General features: G+C 34.6%; 1 protein-coding gene across 2 annotated transcripts in view; it reads left to right on the plus strand.

Annotated features, from left to right (window-relative positions):
- CSMD3 (CUB and Sushi multiple domains 3) overlaps positions 1-18,854 on the plus strand; it is a 1,180,343-nt gene that overhangs the window by 141,876 nt on the left and 1,019,613 nt on the right. For both annotated transcript variants that reach the window (XM_004607658.2, XM_055125482.1), the window contains exon 2: positions 10,818-11,040. In XM_004607658.2, the coding sequence (XP_004607715.2) occupies positions 10,818-11,040 (223 nt within the window). The remainder of the gene's footprint in view (positions 1-10,817; positions 11,041-18,854) is intronic.

The raw sequence follows: 18,854 nt of genomic DNA on the forward strand, positions 1-18,854 counted from the left end.
ATACTATAAACAGTCAGGGAGAAAAAAAAGGGCAACCAGGCATAGGTGAAGATCAGCCAAGGATGTAGAGTCTAAGAACATAAGCCTTTTATGAAAACAAGCTTTTATGAAAATCCATTCAGAGCACTAGAATGTACATTAATTTCAATTACCAGAGGAAGTTATACTAAGGTAGACCACAATTAACACAATGGAACTTTAAGTTTTTTGAATTAAAGTAATATAAAGCTTGTTCTTTGTTTTCATGGAACCAAGTTAGACATCACTAGCAGAAAATAAAAAGGAAACTTTCCAAAGATCTGCAAACTAAGGATCTTACTTATGTAATAAAATGGGATAAAAAGGGAACATTCAAAGGAAGTAAAAAGCATTTTAGGTTGAAATATGATGCATAATGTAAAAATGTTAGGATACAGTTAAAGTAGCACTAAACAGGACTTTGCTTTTTAATTTTTTTATTTTATTTTTATTTTTTAATTTTATTGAATTGCCGTGAGATAGTTACAAGCTTTCATGTTTGGGTTACAATCACACAATGATCAAACATCCGTCCCTCCACCAGTGCACATTCCCCACAACCAATATTCCGGGTATACCCTCTGTTTCCCACCCTCCCCCTGCCTCCATGGCAGACAATATTCCCCATACTCTCTATATATAATTTTTGGCATTATGAGAAGCCTGATTTTAAAAGGAAGCCAGGCTTACCCTTCACGCCCATGTTCCCTACTTGACTGGCTCTATGTCCCTCTAGAGAAGTCGCTGTTCTATCTTAAACATGTACTCCTGTCTCCTTCCCTTCATATCTTTCTAAATAAACTGATAAAGACTATCTTGCTTCAGGGGTGATAGTACAGTGGGTATGGAGTTTGCCTTGTCAGGGCAGACCTGGAGTTCAATTCCCTGCATCCCATATGGTGCGAGCAGCGCCAGGAGTAATTCCTCAGCAGAGCCAGGAGTAACCCTTGAGCATCCCCCAGTGTGCGGCACCCTCCCCCCCCCAAAAAAAAAGTAAAAACGATCTTCCTTCACCAAAATAATTAAAATTTTAAAAAACTTAATTTAGAATAAAAATCAGGGGCTGGTGCGATAGTATAGTGGGTGAGGTGCTTGCCTTTCTTGGAATCTACTTGGTCTATCTGGGTTCGATCCCCAGCATCCCACATGGTCCCCTGAGCACCACCAGGAGTGATTCCTGAGTGCAGAGCCAGGAGTAACTTCTGAGCATTGCCAGATGTGCCCGTAACCCCTCCCCAAAAAAACCAACAAACAAAAGGACATCCTTCCCCTCCTGGTTGCACTCAGAGTTTACTCCAGGTTCTGTACTCAGGGCTCCCACTCTTGGCATAGAATAGAAAAACTATATTCATGCTACATCCAGCTTGAAGTTGAGAACAGAACCTGGGTCAGTGGCCTGAAAGTCTGTACTATCTCCCTGATCTCTATTTTTCTATTTCCTTTATATTAAACACATGCAAAACTATCTATCAAACTCAAATGTTAATAAGATTCAACCACATTACTCATTTACTTGTCTGCAACATGCGCTTTAAGAAATTTCCTTTTTGAGAACTTTAATGTCTAGCACAAAAAATTCTCCCCCTATCTTAACAAAGGAGCAACATTATGAATAGTTGTATAAATTTCCATTTGAAAAAGAAAAAATCTGGGTCAGGAGAGATAGTACAGGAGTAAGGTGATTGATTACCTGCATACTGCCATCTAGGCTTTTATCCCTAATATGATATTAGTTGAGCTGGAGCGACAGCACAGCAGGTAGGGCGTTTGCCTTGCATGCAGCTGACCTGGGTTCGATTCCTCTGTCCCTCTCAGAGACCAATGCAAGCTACCAAGTGTGTCCCGTCTGCACGGTAGAGCCTGGCTGTATTCAATATGCCTAAAACAGTAACACATCTCATAATGAAGACATTACTGATGCCCACTCGAGCAAATCCATGAACAACGGGGATGACAGTGATACCGTGATTACATTAGTTCCCCTGAACACCATCAGGAGTAATCCTTGATTATAGAGTATCACGTGGCCTCTAAGAAAATAAATAAAAAATGTTATGAGCTATATGTAAAGTATAAATGCATAGTTTTGAACATTTAAATTGGATTATATTACCTCTCATGTTCATTTAAGAAAAAAATTGAATAATATAAATTTGGATAAAACAAATATGTACAGAATTTATATGTTAAAGACTATATTTTTCATAAAAATATGCTGTTTATAAAACAGATCCTGATAATTTAGATGAGAAAATACATTTCTAAAATATATTTATCTTGACCAGTTTTCTACTCACAGATCCCCAAACTCTTGAAATTTTCATAATATTGAGTGATGCAAGTTTCTTAATGTCTATTATGTGGATGCACTAACAGAAACATCCATAGATGTTTCAATTATATTATATAATATATAAATATTGTATACATACTTGCTACCAGGTGAATCCTTGAAGTGTTGTAACCTTAATGTCTTCAACTCTCATTTTCAATTCCCTCTACCTTAAGGGAAATGAGAGGGACTGAAGGTTAAATCAATAATTCAGTAACTCGTGTCCAAGGACTGGGTAGACTGTGATTAGGTTCAAGTCTAGAAATCACAAAATATCTGAGCAGAATAGTGTGCCTGGAGATGACAAGGAAATACCAGGCAACTGCTCTGCATCTTTTCATTAGGGTGTTAATTTGTTTCTTTTAATACCTTTTATAATAAAATGACAAGATATTGAGTATATGGGTTTCATGAGTTCTGAAGACCCATTGTTGCAAATAAAATACAAGGAAGATGTCCATGGTTCTTCTGATTTACACTGAGGAACCACTTTACTATGTAAACCAAGCACTGTGCTAGATTTCAGGACAGAAAAATGAATGAAACAACTTCTGATTTGGATGGAATAAGTGACAAGGTGGAATCACAGTTTAGTGCAGGAAATAAATGTTCCCTCCATCCCTCAAAAGCTTATTCTAAGACCAATTTCAACTAAACGTGGAGACTTTCTAAAGATATTTAATCTTCTTCATATGGAGTCTGAGGTTATCTCCTGGCATCTATTGTCAGAAATGAGTTGAGTTTGAACATACTATTGTTGTGAATGATATCAGAATTATTTGGTGCAGAGAAGCTCCACATGTTGCCACTTTGGAATCAGATTTAGAAATTCATGCACTATATAATTTGACAAAGCAGAAAAGGAGAAACTAAATATGTCGACTTACTGATATTTTAGCATAGAAATTTCAACCTAACAAAAATACCAGTTTTCCCAAAACAGATACATAGGTTTAATTTCTTTAAGTTTTTATTATAATAAATATCAATAAGATCATGCTGAATGTATTTGTAAGTGCAATGGAACTAACATTGCTGAATACGTTTGAAAAACAGAAAGTGGGAGAATCGGTATATTTGATTTAAAGACTGATTATGTAACTAGCGCAATCAAGCCTGTCATGGACAAAAAGACACATAGATCAATGGGGCAGAAGAGATAATTCAGAGATAAATCTACAAAACATTCCTAAATAATTTTGACAAAGGTGTAAAGTATATCCATGGGGAAATATGAACTTATTAACAAATGATGCTAGAACAGTTGATCATTCAAAGATTTAAAAAAATAGCAATAGGCTAAGTCAAACTATATTTTTAGAAGGGATTTTATTTTCAATGAGAAATTTAAAATATGAGTAAACTTTTAGAAAAACAAATAGGATAGTATCTGTTGTATATGGATTATGAAAAAAAAAAGGTTTCAGTCTTTGTTTGGGGGTGGGGTGGAATTTTGGGCCATACCCAGACCTCATCCTGGCTCTGCACTTAAGAGTCACTCCTGGGAGTGCTCCGGAGACCATATACAGTGCCAGGGATTAAAAAAAATGAATGACCACATGCAAGGCAAGTACATTAATCCCTATACTATATCTTGCGGACCAAAGTCTTTTTTATACCAAAGACCTATAAGAAGAAAAAGTGATTAAATAGAGCACATTAAACTTTAAAACTTTTGTTATGCTAAACAGTCCATTACAGTGAAAAAATTAGTTACGTAGTCTGAATAATATTTAGAAATCACATTATAGAAATGTAATCTCTAGGATTTATTAAAAATGAATAATTCAATCATTATAACACTAATGAGAATATGTAAAAATTAATTTCCAAAAAATTAAATAATTTAAATTATTTTTAACAAACTTTTTAAATTCCATTCTAGTAAATTAATTAATTAAATATCTCTATAAACATAACCAGAAATCCCAGTTCTGGATCTTTATGTAAAGGAATATAAACCATGATTTCAATGCGATGCTTGCACACCCATGCCCACTGAAACATTTTTAGAATATTTAAGGAGCGAAAACAATCTGAATATTCATTGATGGGTGAATGGATAAAGAAAATAAGGCACACATATACAGTGGAAAACAGCTTTTAAAAAGAAGCAATACTGCACAAATATCCTTTGTGGAAATACTCAGCAAAGCAAACCAGGTATAGGTTATATTAAAAAATGTGAATATTTACATAATGAAAAGGAGTCATGTCATTATAGTAGCACATATGTCTTGCAGCTGATCAATACAAGTGTGGACATTTTTGTTGTCAAGGAAGTGGTTCATATGTAACGAAATAATTAAAAATATTTTAAATGCTATACAAACTATTATTGCATTGTCTTTTGCTATGTAGGAAACAAGATGTTTACATAAAAAGAAGAAAGCTCAATCTTTATTATTAAAATTTTGTTGATAATCTGACCCAAATCATATCAGTTTTAGTGTTTTATAAGCATAAATTGATTTTGATTTTAGATAGACATTAAAAGTTAGGTGTGAAAAATACATGCACAAAGCTTTCAGAAGCTATCACAGATTGAATCCATTCAAGATACAGTGCAGATTTCATAAGATGAGTTTTCCAGAAACAAGCACTACACTATCTGGATTAAACTGGCTTCCAAGTAACTTTAGAGCAAAAATGCACTCCTTGTTTTCCAAAGTGGCTGTGCTGGTGGAAGACCCAGGGTGCAGTAGTAACTGAGGTGCAATTATGGGGGTGCTTTCTGCTTCTTCATGTGAAGGAGACAGATTTCCAGTATCCACACAGCTGAAAACTGAGCCATTGGTCAAATAAATTTGGCAACCTCTGGCTTACCCCAATCATAACTCTTCTCAACCCGAAATTGTAATAATCTCTATTTCTTTGCTGTCTCATACTGTCATGTCAAATCCAAGAAGACTGGTGAGAATAGAGTTGTGTTCTGTTTTGTATTTGGGTCATACTTGCAGTGGTGGCCACAGCTTACTCCTGGCTCTGTGTTCAGGAATCATTTCTGGTGGGTGTCAGGGATCATATGTGGTACCAAGAATCTAACCAAAGTTTGAAGGTGTGTAAGGAAAGTGCGTGATGCTCCAAACTATCTCTCTGGCCTCAGGATAATGCGTTCTTTCAATATTTCTATCCCTAGTGTAAAAAATTACAAAGACACATGCACAGGAGGAGGAGATGATCTGTGTGTGTATGTGTGTTGCTTGTTCGCAGGCTCTCTAGCGTCTCTCTCTCTCTCTCTCTCTCTCTCTCTCTCTCTCTCTCTCTCTCTCCCCCCACCCCCGCTGCTGTTCAGTGCTCTCGAACTATGTATGGACCAGACCGGATGGCTCCTCCTTGTGTTCTGCTTCTGTGTATGCCACTGTGCTCTCTTCTGTCTGTCTCTATCTCTGTCTCTGTCTCTGTAGTCTCTCCTCTGGTCTCTTCCGACCTCTCTCTATCTCTGCTTCTATGTCTTCTCTCTCCTCTTCTGTCTCTTCTCCTGTGTCTTCAGTCTTGCCTCAGTGTTCTCTCCACTTCTGTTTCTTCTCCTTTCTTTTGTCTTACCTCGGCTCCTTTTCCCCCTTACAATCTTAGTTTATATAGCAATTACATAGGGTGGTGACACAAATGTGGGTTGAACATTAACAAATCAACAAAGAGGGGTAAAACCATTTCTCCAGGAGATTAACAAAATCCCATCTAAGGAGATTACTCCAGATTACTAGGAGATCCACTCAAGGGTAGGATCCAAACAAGGATGTGTCGCTTTCTTCCTTCATCAGCTAGTAATCCACTTAAATAGTTATAGCAAATTTACTTCTAAAATTTCTAGCAATGTCATTCTGTATGAGCACAGTAAGATATATATCAGACTTAAAGTTTGGTTCCTCCTGAGGACATTCACTATATATTCCAGACCACAGTCCTCAGGCCAGGTTAGTCTCCCCAACCCTATTAGGGTACTACTCTCATCATTACTTTTGGATCATGACAGCATTTGTCTATGACCATGTTCTCAACTTGTAGTTGAGTATTGTGGCACTTTGGCCTGACCCATTTCGATGCCAGGGTAGCTCACAGTTAGCCCTGGGTCCATTCCGTCCCTGATCGGGACCCTGCTTTTGGGGTGCTAGGAAATAAGGGCAACTGAGCAAGAAAGCAGATGCCCAGGAGTAAATATTATTGGAGTCAATCAACTCCTAAGTTACAAAGCATAATATTAACTGTCTTCCTGTATCCAGACAGAAAGGACATTGCTTTAAGGTAAACTAAGTTCTCTGCGGCAATTCTAAAAGGACAAACCCCATGTTATCCTACACCCTAGTGCACGACATATGTGATGAATAGATGAATAAATCTGAGAGCTCATCATAGGCAATGTGTGGAAATAATGATATTTTACATGTAGAATATAAGTTCAATAACAAGTTGTGATTTATAAACTCAGTTAGCTTTTTTTTTTAATAATTTATTTATTTTTAATTAGAGAATCACCGTGAGGGTACAGTTACAGATTTATACACTTTTGTGCTTATACTTCCCTCATACAAAGTTCGGGAACCCATTCCTTCACCAGTGCCCATTCTCCACCACCAGTAAACCCAGCGTCCCTCCCACCCTCCCCAATCCCATCTCCCCCCCAACCCACCCTGCCACTGTGGCAGCGCATTCCCTTCTGTTCTCTCTCTCTAATTAGCTGTTGTGGTTTGCAATAAAGGTGTTGAGTGGCCGCTGTGCTCAGTCTCTAGCCCTCATTCAGCCCGCAACTCCCTTCCCCCACATGGCCTTCGACTACAATGTAGTTGGTGATCGCTTCTCTGAGTTGCCCTTTCCCCGGAACGTGAGGCCAGCCTCGAAGCCATGGGGTCAACCTCCTGGTACTTATTTCTACAGTTCTTGGGTATTAGTCTCCCACTCTGATATTCTATATACCATAGATGAGTGCAGTCTTTCTATGTCTGTCTCTCTCTTTCTAAACTCAGTTAGCTTTTAAGAATATATATGAACCTGTCTCATTTAGAAATATATATGTATAAGAATAGACGAATATGAATTACATATGAATAACCAGAAACCTAAGCACGCATATCCTAAATAGAAGAATTGATAGACTAAGTATCCTTTGTTCCCCAAGTGAATAATCCCACCCTGCAATGAGTGGCAGTACCTTGGGACTGGATACTCGTAGACTTTCTTCCAATTAGGAGGTGTTTTCTGCTTGTTTATAATAACAGACTTTCACAGAGAACAAAGGGTGATTTTGACTTTATGAAAAAGGAAAGTTTAGGAACTTCCACTTTAATATATATGTTTAGGATATGACGTTATAGTTTATAAAAGAAGAATTATGAATGAAGGTAAAGTTTATGATGTCAATTCAAATTCTAATAAGAGAAGAGAAAATACAAAGATAATATTTAATATGCAGAATTTCTATGTGAAAAATCTAGTATTGCTAAAAATCATGGTGAAGATGAGACACACATTAGACCATAGTTATAGTAGGAAATTTTACACTTAATGAAGGCAGCTCAGCTGTATCTAAATATAATGTTCTAAACTCCCCCATTTCTAGAATTCCCCTAAAGGAGCTTATTTTAGAAGCACATGAGTATATGCACCCAGAGTTGTTTTGATAGCTTTGGAACCAAAAAAAGTAAAACCAACCAAAATTAAAAAGATAAATTGCAGTATAAATGTAGTACACTATGAAACACTGCAGTCATCAATAAATGGTGCAAAAGTATACCTGTAGACTTAAATTACTAGAAGTATTTTACAGAAAGATTATAAGTATTTAAAAATTACATTTTGATATGTTTAATAATTAGAAAATCATGCATAATATGATTAACTCCATTTATAAAATATTCTCTATTGAATAAAAAATCTGCATTTACCTTCCTGGAAATGTTCTGGAACAATCTATACTAAGCTAACAACAATGACTAAGTTTGTTTTAAATGGAAGCAGGATTTTTATACATTTAACAACTCTATTTACTTCTGATGATTTAACATGCTAAAACTGTGAAACTAATATTGGAAAAATGTACTTGATTCTTATGAATAATGTGGTATTTATTTTAATTTGGGCACAAATAAAGTGAGCAAGATTAAAATAATTCACAATTTTGCTAGAGAGAGGGGCAAAAGGAAAAGAAATTGAAGTACATGACTCAGCAGGCCCTTGAAAAATAAGTGGACAAAACTGAGCATGTTATTTTAGGACATATGTCCTTTTTCTAAACCCATCAGGGTTATGGGCCTTGAGAATATATGAAACAGTCCATAGATCAGATTGTAGCTGATGGGATTCATGCTTACATTTAGTTATGAAGTTCAAATTGGAAGCTGTTCAGGCAGAAAACTAATAGAAATGGGTGATAGCTAATTAACCTAAGGCTTCAAAGTAATTGCTCTGCAAGAAGCAATTTAAGAAGAACCTTTCTTTTTTTAATTTTTGAAAATCATAAAATATCCTATATGACTTTTAATACGTAAGCAAAAATGTATATAGATACCCAAATATTGATTTTTTTAAAACTTTTATCTGATCCAAATTCTTAGCAAATTTTCAAAAAGGAAAAGAAAAATAAACTCTGCAGGATTAACATGCTGAATATACAAATCTTAGGACACTGCAATTTATGCAGATAATAGGAGTTAATTCTGATTTAAATAGGTGTTCAAAGGGGAAAATTAGAGGGACAAGATTCCACTGATTATCCCCATCTCTGAGTCACAGGCTCTCTGGCAGTCTCAGGAGATGCAGCTTCTCCAAAGTGTGTGCTCAGAGGCATTGCTACTCTAGCCAAAGCAAGTGCTGTGTGAAAGAAAGCATTGATTGACAGCTCTGCAATGCATCTCCAATCAGTCTCTGTCCATTTCTCAAAGTCTGCAACACTGACACTGATTTTTGATCTGCCATGGGCTACACTTGCTTTTTTGTTTGTTTGTTTGTTTTTTGGGTCACACCAGGCAATACACAGGTGTGACTTCTGGCTCTGCACTCAGGAATTACTCCTGGCAGTGCTCAGGGGGCCATATGGGATCCATATGGGATGCTGGGAATCGAACCCGGGTAGGCTGCGTTTCAGGCAACCACCCTACCCGCTGTGCTGTGGCTCCAGCCTGACACTCGCTTTTAAAATGTTCTTTGTATCTCTACCATACCCTCATTCGTTTTCTTCGGAGAGCAGTTCAGCTTTCCTTCCTTCATCCATTTCCAAACATAGATGCTTACTTTGCTATAGGGCACTCTCTTCCATATAATCCAGCATCTCTCCCATAATTTTTCATAGCCAATAAGCTTCTCTCGCAATCCACAGGCAAGAAAATAACATTTGGATGGACAGATCTTATCAACTTTTAAACCCTTGTCTGCCTAATGGGATTGTCTGACAAGACTACAAGAGAACAGTGAACCCCGATGTCATATACTTTCACTCAGTCATTGTTTACTACAGCTTTTGTTGGTTTTAATTTTAGGTCCCAAGCTCTACTAAAGTCCAGGTAGAACAGTTATATTTTAAAATACATGCTAGAGCTGTGTAGACTCACTTAATTAGCACGTCTTACCCTCCAAAGGTGAATTTTATTCTAAAAATCCTACTAAACTTAATAAATTCTATTTTTAACTTTTCTTATTAGTGTCCATTTAAATTGAAAATTATTTCAGAGAAAACAATCATGTTTTAGAATAATGGTTGTCTGTTAAATAATATCACAGATAATAAATCACATGTATGTGGAGGATTTCATTAAATCACCTGGTTTATAATTATTGCATGATAAACAAGTCTTATAGTAATATTTTCATGAGAAGTAGCACAGGTACATAGGTGCAGGCTCTGAATACATGGTGATGTAAGGAAGGCAACAATATCTGCTAAATCCATAGGGCCAGAGTGATACTACAGAGGGGATGATGCTTGCTGTGCATTTGGCTGGACTATTTAAGTCTCTGGGATCCCATATAAAGTTCCTGAGTACTGTCAGGAGTGATTCTTGAGTTCAGTGCCAGGAATAAGTCCTGAGAATCACCAAGTGTGCCAACAAAACAAAGCAAAAAACAAAAAAACACTCAGGTGCAGTGTCTTTTAAATTCATAACTGTCTATCAACAAATAATAGGAGAAGGGTGGGAAGGAAGAAAGCTTTGACCAGAGGTGACATGGTAAGGGGTGGGATCATGAGTTCTGGTACTGGTAGTATGTGGTAACATTGTACATCGATACCATAAACTTGGACACTGTTACAACACTATTATGTCAATTATAATCTAAACCAAAAAATAATTTCAAATAAGTCTTCTAGTATTTTTAACTTTGAAATTTAGAAAATTTCTGTTGTTCTTCAGTAAATCATCCTTAACAACATTATTACCATGTGGGTTTTGAAAAATTAAGATTTGAAAAATTAGTTTCTATTACATTTTTTTTTCTGTCCTACATAATATTAAAGTCTGTTTATTTTTTATTGCAGGTTTTATTTATACATGTGGTGGAACTTTAAAAGGACTTAATGGCACTATAGAAAGCCCTGGTTTTCCATATGGATATCCAAATGGTGCAAACTGTACATGGGTAATTATAGCAGAAGAACGAAATAGAATACAAATTGTTTTTCAGTCATTTGCTCTAGAAGAGGAATATGACTACTTATCCTTATATGATGGACATCCTCATCCTACAAACTTTAGGACAAGGTAAGTGCATTTTGAAAGGAAAAAATGAAGGGGACGCATTTTCTAGCTTATTTTAAAGTTTCACATTTGCAGTGCAATTACAGTAATGGCATGTGTATCCTCTAATTAGGATTCATTTGGAAATGTATCATCCATGTACCAATTAACTTTGTATCTTTGATTTTATAATTTGAGTATACAATTTTCTCAAAATGGACATAAATCAAATTGTAACCATGTTAGAATGGTCAAAGATATTATGTTATTTAAAAATACTATGACTGGGGCAGGAGCATTAGTACAGAGGGTAGGGCAAATGCCTTGCACCGCTTGCACACAGCTGACCAGGATTCAATCCCTTATACCCCACATGTTCCCCGAGCATCACCAGGAGGGATCCCTGAGTGCAGAGCTAGGAGTAACTCCTCAGCACCACTGGGTGTGATCCCAAAAGGAAAAAAATAAATACTATATCAATGCTTATTTATAGGTATAACTCTTTTTAAGTGAAAGCACATCATGCAATACATATTTCATTGAAACGGACTGAATTTTGAATTAATATAAGACAAGTGCATCAGCTTTATATAGTATAGTCATAATATCTAAATATTTGAGAGATTGACCCTATCATGTCACTAACTAGGACACCTCTATTTCTGTACATGCAAGTCATAAAATTATCTATTTATAAACTAGTTGATAAAACAGATGTGAAAATTAGCTGGCACCCTGTTTTGTTAGTTTCATTTTAAAAATAAGATAAATAAACATAGTAAATATATTTTCAGTCTTATAAAATCTCCTTTTAAATAGAGGTCAGCTCGAGCTCAACCAAGAAGTTCAAAATGCCAAATAGATTTTAACGTTCTTATACTTTACCAGTATGTGTACATTTTTTGAAACTCTAGTAAACTGTTTTTCTTTTCAAATCTACTTATTGAAAAACCTTAAGAAGATAATCAGAATAACTAAGTATTATTCACCTATTTTAATGTATATTTGAGATCTGTGATTCTGGTTATCATGTTATCATTTGTACATGACATCATGATTTACCATCTTCCATAGAGTTTGGAATTATTTCTCATTTAATTAAAATCTAACATAAATTATTCCCACATTTTGTGTAAAACATTTAACAAACTGGGGAAAGGGTTCTGTTGGGAGGTAAATTTTGCATTTTAATATTGGGTCTTTCACTTTTTGTGTGTTGCTTGATAAATCTATGTCAACTACTTTTGCTTAAACTGTAAGATAATAAGAATATAAATAATGCTATATATTTCAGCATATTATTTTAAGTGTGTCATAAGATGTCATAAGATACTCAAAAACTGCTGCTTGAATTACTTATGTATATATGTATATATAATATATATGTGTATCACTGCATATATATATATACATATACATCACGGTATCACTGTCATCCCATTGCTCATGAATTTGCTCGATTAACATCTCCATTGTGAGACTTGTTGTTACTGTTTTTGGCATATCGAATATGACATGGGTAGCTTGCCAGGCTCTGCCATGCAGGCGAGATACTCTTGGTAGCTTGCCGGGCTCTCTGAAAGGGGCAGAGGAATCAAACCCGGGTTGGCCACCTGCAAGGCGACAGCCTTACCGGATGCGCTATCGCTCCAGCCATATCTATATCTATATCTATATCTATATCTATATCTATATATATATATCTATATCTATATCCCTACATATATATGAAAATTTTCCATACCTATTCAAGAAAGTCACCCAACTGATTATAGATGCAGTTTATTTTCTTTTTCTTTTTCATATATTCATAACGTTTCTAATTTAATCTTCCTTTTACCTTATTAAATTCTGAAGAATAATTATGTTCAAAATAAAAAGAATGGTACACCATTTGATGGTGGTAGTTCACCTTTTGTCAACATCACACAAAGTTGAATTTTTTTTTAATAACACAACATTAAATCAATATAGAAATGGCACTCTGTGTGTGTGTGTGTCTGTGTGATTATGTGCATGAATGTGCACACATTCCAGCCTAAAAGTGTGTGGTTGCAGGTAGCGGCTTTCTCGTCTACTTCCCCAGATCACAGAGTTTGAGAGAGAACTAAAGGTACTACTCAGACATCCAAGACAGCTACAGTGGGATATTAAAAAGAAAAAAGTTCAATGACTAATGTGTGTATCCTTATTCTAATAATTATGCTATACATTATCAATGAAAACATATTAAAAAAAAAGTTCCTCAACGGACATATATTTTACTCCTTACATTCACTTTGAATAATATCTATTCTCTACAGATTGCAGATTCCCTCTGAATATGTGAAAACTTTGTTTCATCTTCTACTCTTAAAATAATATTTGTTGAACCAATAGGAAGTTAAAAGACATTGTTGAGTGGGAAAAAAATGGTTTATAATTCTGAGGTATTTTTTCCCTTAAATCTTATATAGGGCATAAAGCATTTACTTTGAAGGAATTTTATGATGAATGATTATAATGCAATGAGAGCTAAAAAAATATTGCCCTCATGGGGGCTGGAGGGATAGCACAGAGGGTAGGCGTTTGCCTTGCACTCGGCCGACATGGGTTTGATTCTCGATTCCCAGAATCTAGTATGGTCCCCTGAGCACCGCCAGGGGTAATTCCTGAGTGCAGAGCCAGGAGTGAGCCCTGTGCATGGATGGGTGTGACTTAAAAAGAAAAAACAAACAGAAAATATTGCCCTCAACTTACTTTTTAGTGATCTCCCTAATATATCTGACACCGCGATAAACGTTTTATATTCATTACAGTATATTATTTTCTTCTCCTCTGCTCAATGTTAAAATATTTCTATCATCATTCTACAACTCTGAGAAAATGAGGCTTACAGTATTTGCCCAAGGTTAAAATTGTTGAAAGTAGCATGGGGCAAAATTATCATAGCAAACCAGATTTGTTTGTGTTCAGAGATAAAGCTAACAAAACAACAAATAAAAAAACCCCTTGATTTATGAAATGATATAAAATTAAATCCCATATTTGTAAGTTTTGAATGAGATAATCAACAGAAACAAATACTTTAAACATGTAAATATAAGACAAAAGGAAGATAAATTTAAGGTTATTTTATTTGTTATAAAGTTTAAAAGTATATTTCACAGCATTTTGCTCAATGTGTATGGATAATACATATATTGATCTTTATCTTAAAGAATACTATTGTTAATATTCAAAATGATTTTACTTTTTGCAATAACAGCATATATTTAACAACAAAAGTTAAATTCTGATTTATTTTGAAGATCAAACTTATTTGAATTGGCAAGAGAAGGTGACAAAATACATAACATACAGCCCCTTCCGGACTGTGTTTATGTACAGAGTCTGCTGCTCAATTAGAAGACGAAACTGCTCCTGGCATGTTAATGTTAATTCATTTTTCTGTCTGCCTTCTTGATTCAATATTTTTTCTTTTGTTTCTCTAACATTATCAATTAACAAAACCCATTATAAATTTTCTATGGTTCTATATATATCATAAATGTACTAACAGTCCATTCCTTTCCAAAAAACCAATATATAATTTTTCAATGGCATGCTATATGTGTCTTGCAATAATGTGACAAAAAGATTATTTTTAGCTGGTCTTATTATTTGAAAAAAGGGAACATATTGGATTTAGTAAACAAAATTTCATGTTTTTAATCTATTCACTAAGACTCCAAATTTTGATAATGCTGTTTATTTTCTGATGATTTAGTAAATAAAATAAACTTATTAATTTAAAATTATATTTTATATTTGTGTCTGCATGTGATATTAGCAACAAATCATTGAATTAGTTTTTTTATAGCTATAACTTTTAAGAAGATACTTAAATATATTATCAATAATGCCTAAGTTGTGTTGGTGTACTGTAGGTATCTACTTTCTTTGGTACATTTTGGGACTCTTCAATCTGTGCAGAAATTCTCCAGAGATGAGAAGTTCTGAGTTTTAATCTCTTCCACTACTAATTCTGCCCCTTTCTCTTTTTCTTCTCCTCCTGGTATTACTATAATTCAGAGATCATCCTTCTTATTATCCATTAATATCTTACATCCTCCTTATTTATTTGCTTCTCCTTTCTCTTGACACTTAACTATTGTTAATAGCCTGTATCTCTTTTTCAGACTTTGAGAAGGCCCGCTGTATTTAAGATGCATGCTGTGGTTTACTATTGTATTTTTTAGCTGCTTCAGTCCCATTTGTATAGATTCTTTCACACTCATAATTCATTTTTCTTTGAATTGAATGGATTTCACTCTCAGTGATTACTTACTTTCCATTACCATCAATCGAGTGTAGACTGGAGTTCCTCCTCCACTAGACTCAAGAATTTTGAGGCACTTGAGAACTTGCCTAGATTTCTGTTCCTGTTTGCCAGTGTAGTAGAATTCCTTTGGTTTAACATTGTTCTTAGTTTTGTGCAGACAGTGGCACTTTATATTCCTAGTTACGTGAGTACTGACTTGATCTGCTACTTTACACCAAGAACCTCTTTATCTTTTGGTCGTTCTCATTATTTTCATTACCATGTAGAGGTACATTAGTAAGGCTGGCTGGTGTAGTCCTACCTTGTTAACTGATAGGGTTTTTACGGGGTTATTCTAGCATGGAATTTAGACTGTAGTTTTCCACTATTCATTTGAGTGCCCCAAATGGGTGGGGTACAGCAATGAGTGACCCCTGGGGCCTGGGGGCTGGGGGGCTGGGTGAATGCTCCCTGGGTGAGGATGGAAGGGGTGGGTTCCCAGGTACCAGCAACGGATAGAACAACAGATAGAAACGCTTGGAAGCAGGAGTCCAGCTATTACAGACAGGGAGCTGGGGGTTTGGTCCTTTATCTACTTTCAGCACACATCTCCCATCCAGAACAATCCCTCCAACTATTATTGGCTCATCTTAAAAAAAAATAAAGACCTTGTTACATATTACACTTTTAAATGATCAATTTCTTGAGTTTTCAAGGAAATGTCTTTGTTTCAATAGCATAGATGTTTATGTGTGCTTGCCCCCCTCCTAAAGAACAATGAATCCACCACCATCCATAAAATTATTCCCTTCCACCACCCCTCCACGAATCTATTTTTGATTAGTGCAGTGTTTTGTTTTGTTTTTCGATTGGACATTGCACATTCCCTTGCTTTCTTTCAGTATTTGTCCTCCTCCTTCTGGTTTATTTTACTTCTCATAACACCCTCTGGTTCCATCCACTTTGCAGCAATAACCTGCTGGCTCTTGTACTCTGAAGAGATTATTTTAAATTCCACTGTGGAGAATTGACTGTCACCTATTCTAGCAAAATGTTCGTATTTATCCATATAGTGAAGTCTGTGGGAGAAACAGACATGAGGAAACCCCAAGAATTACCTAATCTCTAGCATATCTGAATCTATCCCATTACTTTATAAAGAAAGTTGGTTATCTATGAAAATGTGAATTATTTTTAGTGAAATGAAGAACACAAAATTCACCAAGAGGCTGGACATATAAATGATACTGAATTTAATTTTATTAAAAAGTAATTGTACTGGATGGCAGAGTGCATGCGCGTGCTTTGCATGTGTGAAGCCCTGAAATCAATCCTACCACCAATATTAAAGAGAGAGGGAGAGACGAAGAGGAAAAGAAAGATAATGTTAAAATAGCTAAAAATTAAATAATTTCACAATATTTAATGGCTTTTAGAATGAGTTTTTCTATTATATTTTCACTGTGAAATGATTAATTTCTAAAAGTTTCCTCATCCATGACAATTATATGGTATCATTCTGACATACTGTTATCAGCTCTTTAAAGGTATATTTTTCAGCAGTAAAACACACAATTCTAATTACTGAATAATGCAGCACAATTATTTGAATGGCAGGGTGAATAAATAATAGGAAGCAGGTAACTACTATCATGTTAGAAAGTAAAGATGTGTGACCTAATTAACTTCACTTTTGATAACATTCAAAATTATTTAGAAAATTTGGCCATACACTTTTCATTTTACATGCAATATTTTAATTTAAAATCAGAGTCAAAACAAGGAAATATGAGACTGGAGCAATAGCACAGAGGGTAGGGCGTTTGCCTTGCATGCAGCTGATCCGGGTTCATATCTCAGCCTCCCATATAGCCCCCTAAGCAACGCCAGGGGTAATTCCTGAGTGCAGAGCCCCTGTGCATCGCTGGGTGTGAACAAAAAAGAAAAAAGAACAGTAAAATATGATTTATCATTATTTAATAAAAAGATAAATGATCAAAGAATATATGCACACATAAATCATTTCTAAATACTGAAAAAGTATATCAAGTTTTACTTGAAAAGAAATCCTATGATTTTATATATAAAGAAAAATTTTAAATATTCACTAAGTAAAACTGTCAGAAAATTTATTGTTTAATCAGTTTCAATATCTCATTAACCATTATTTAGAAAAAAATTTAAGATCTGTCATGAAGAATAATTAGTGGTATGTTAATATAAACTCAACAAGCATTATCTATTCTTATTGCATATGTACATATATGTATATATCATATAAATGTAATCTAGTATCAGACAACTTTAGTTTTTAATTTTTTTATTATCCATATTCTATATACCATCTTTGTGATACTTATGAAATGTAAGTCACTACTGTGACTCCTCTAAGCTTCATCCCATTTTGTACTTAATCATTGATTATTTTTCAGGCAATTTTTGTCGGTACTTTGATATACATATAAATATATATAAATACAGGCATGCATCTACATAAATATACATATATACACACATATATTCTTCACGATTTCTTGCTCATTTTTTGAGCAAGTTTATTCAAGTTTATTGAATATTTCACATGAAGAAAGAATTCACTAGTTTAAGGAACTTAATTGAAATATAATGATAAGAATGAATAAAAGAAACCTTGCAGCTTGAATTACCATTTGTATCATTCTTCTAAAAGTATCAGTTGTGACCCTACAAAATATTCTTAAAAAGTCACTAAAGTTATGGGGTTTTATACATGATTAATATTATCTATTTTCTTCTTTGCTCTGTGAATTTTTGTAAAACTTTCTGTAACTCAATAAAATTTCTTCTCCTAAATTGTGGCTCCTTTAAATATAACAGTGATTCCTCTTCTTAACAATAGGCAGATGTGGAAGCAATACATTTTTTCATGAAAACAATTATGAAACATTTTTTTAAATAGTTTGACCACAGAAACAAAGGATTAGAGGATATGCTTAATGGGAGCAAACCCTGATTTGACTCTCTTTGAAGAAAGTCTCTATTTTCACATTGACAGAATTTGAATTCTGTCAGAATGTGAGTTTGATTGAGAATGATACTACTCAGCCCAAGTTTTTCTCTCTTTTATACCCACTTTGAGTTAAAACTCACCCTTTTTTTTAATTAACTTTTTGTATAATAAAGTGCTGTAAAAATGTTGAGATACTCCGCCTTTCCCACTTCAGACATTATGTGTGCTTATGTGTATGTTAGTGTTTATGTGTGAAAATTGTATTCATGATAGTAACAACTGGTAATAAAATGTCAGTTTAATAAGAACATTTGTAATAATACCAAAAATTACATAGCCAGGAAGAGTCTGCTTAAGTCTGCTTATAGTCAATCTAACTTTTAGTTTGGTAATAATATAATGTAGAGGAAATATACAACAGTAAAAAGTAAGAATTTTTTTTTTGCTATAAACAGTTTTAAAAAAACATCAGAAACTTTCTCAGCAACATTAACTTACTAAAATAATCTACTTCGTTGTCATTGTTTAGAAAGTGAGTATAAGAAAAAGAAAGTCAATTAAAATGTT

The sequence above is a fragment of the Sorex araneus genome, chromosome 2 (genome assembly GCF_027595985.1).
Source record: "Sorex araneus isolate mSorAra2 chromosome 2, mSorAra2.pri, whole genome shotgun sequence".
Lineage (NCBI taxonomy): Eukaryota > Metazoa > Chordata > Mammalia > Eulipotyphla > Soricidae > Sorex > Sorex araneus.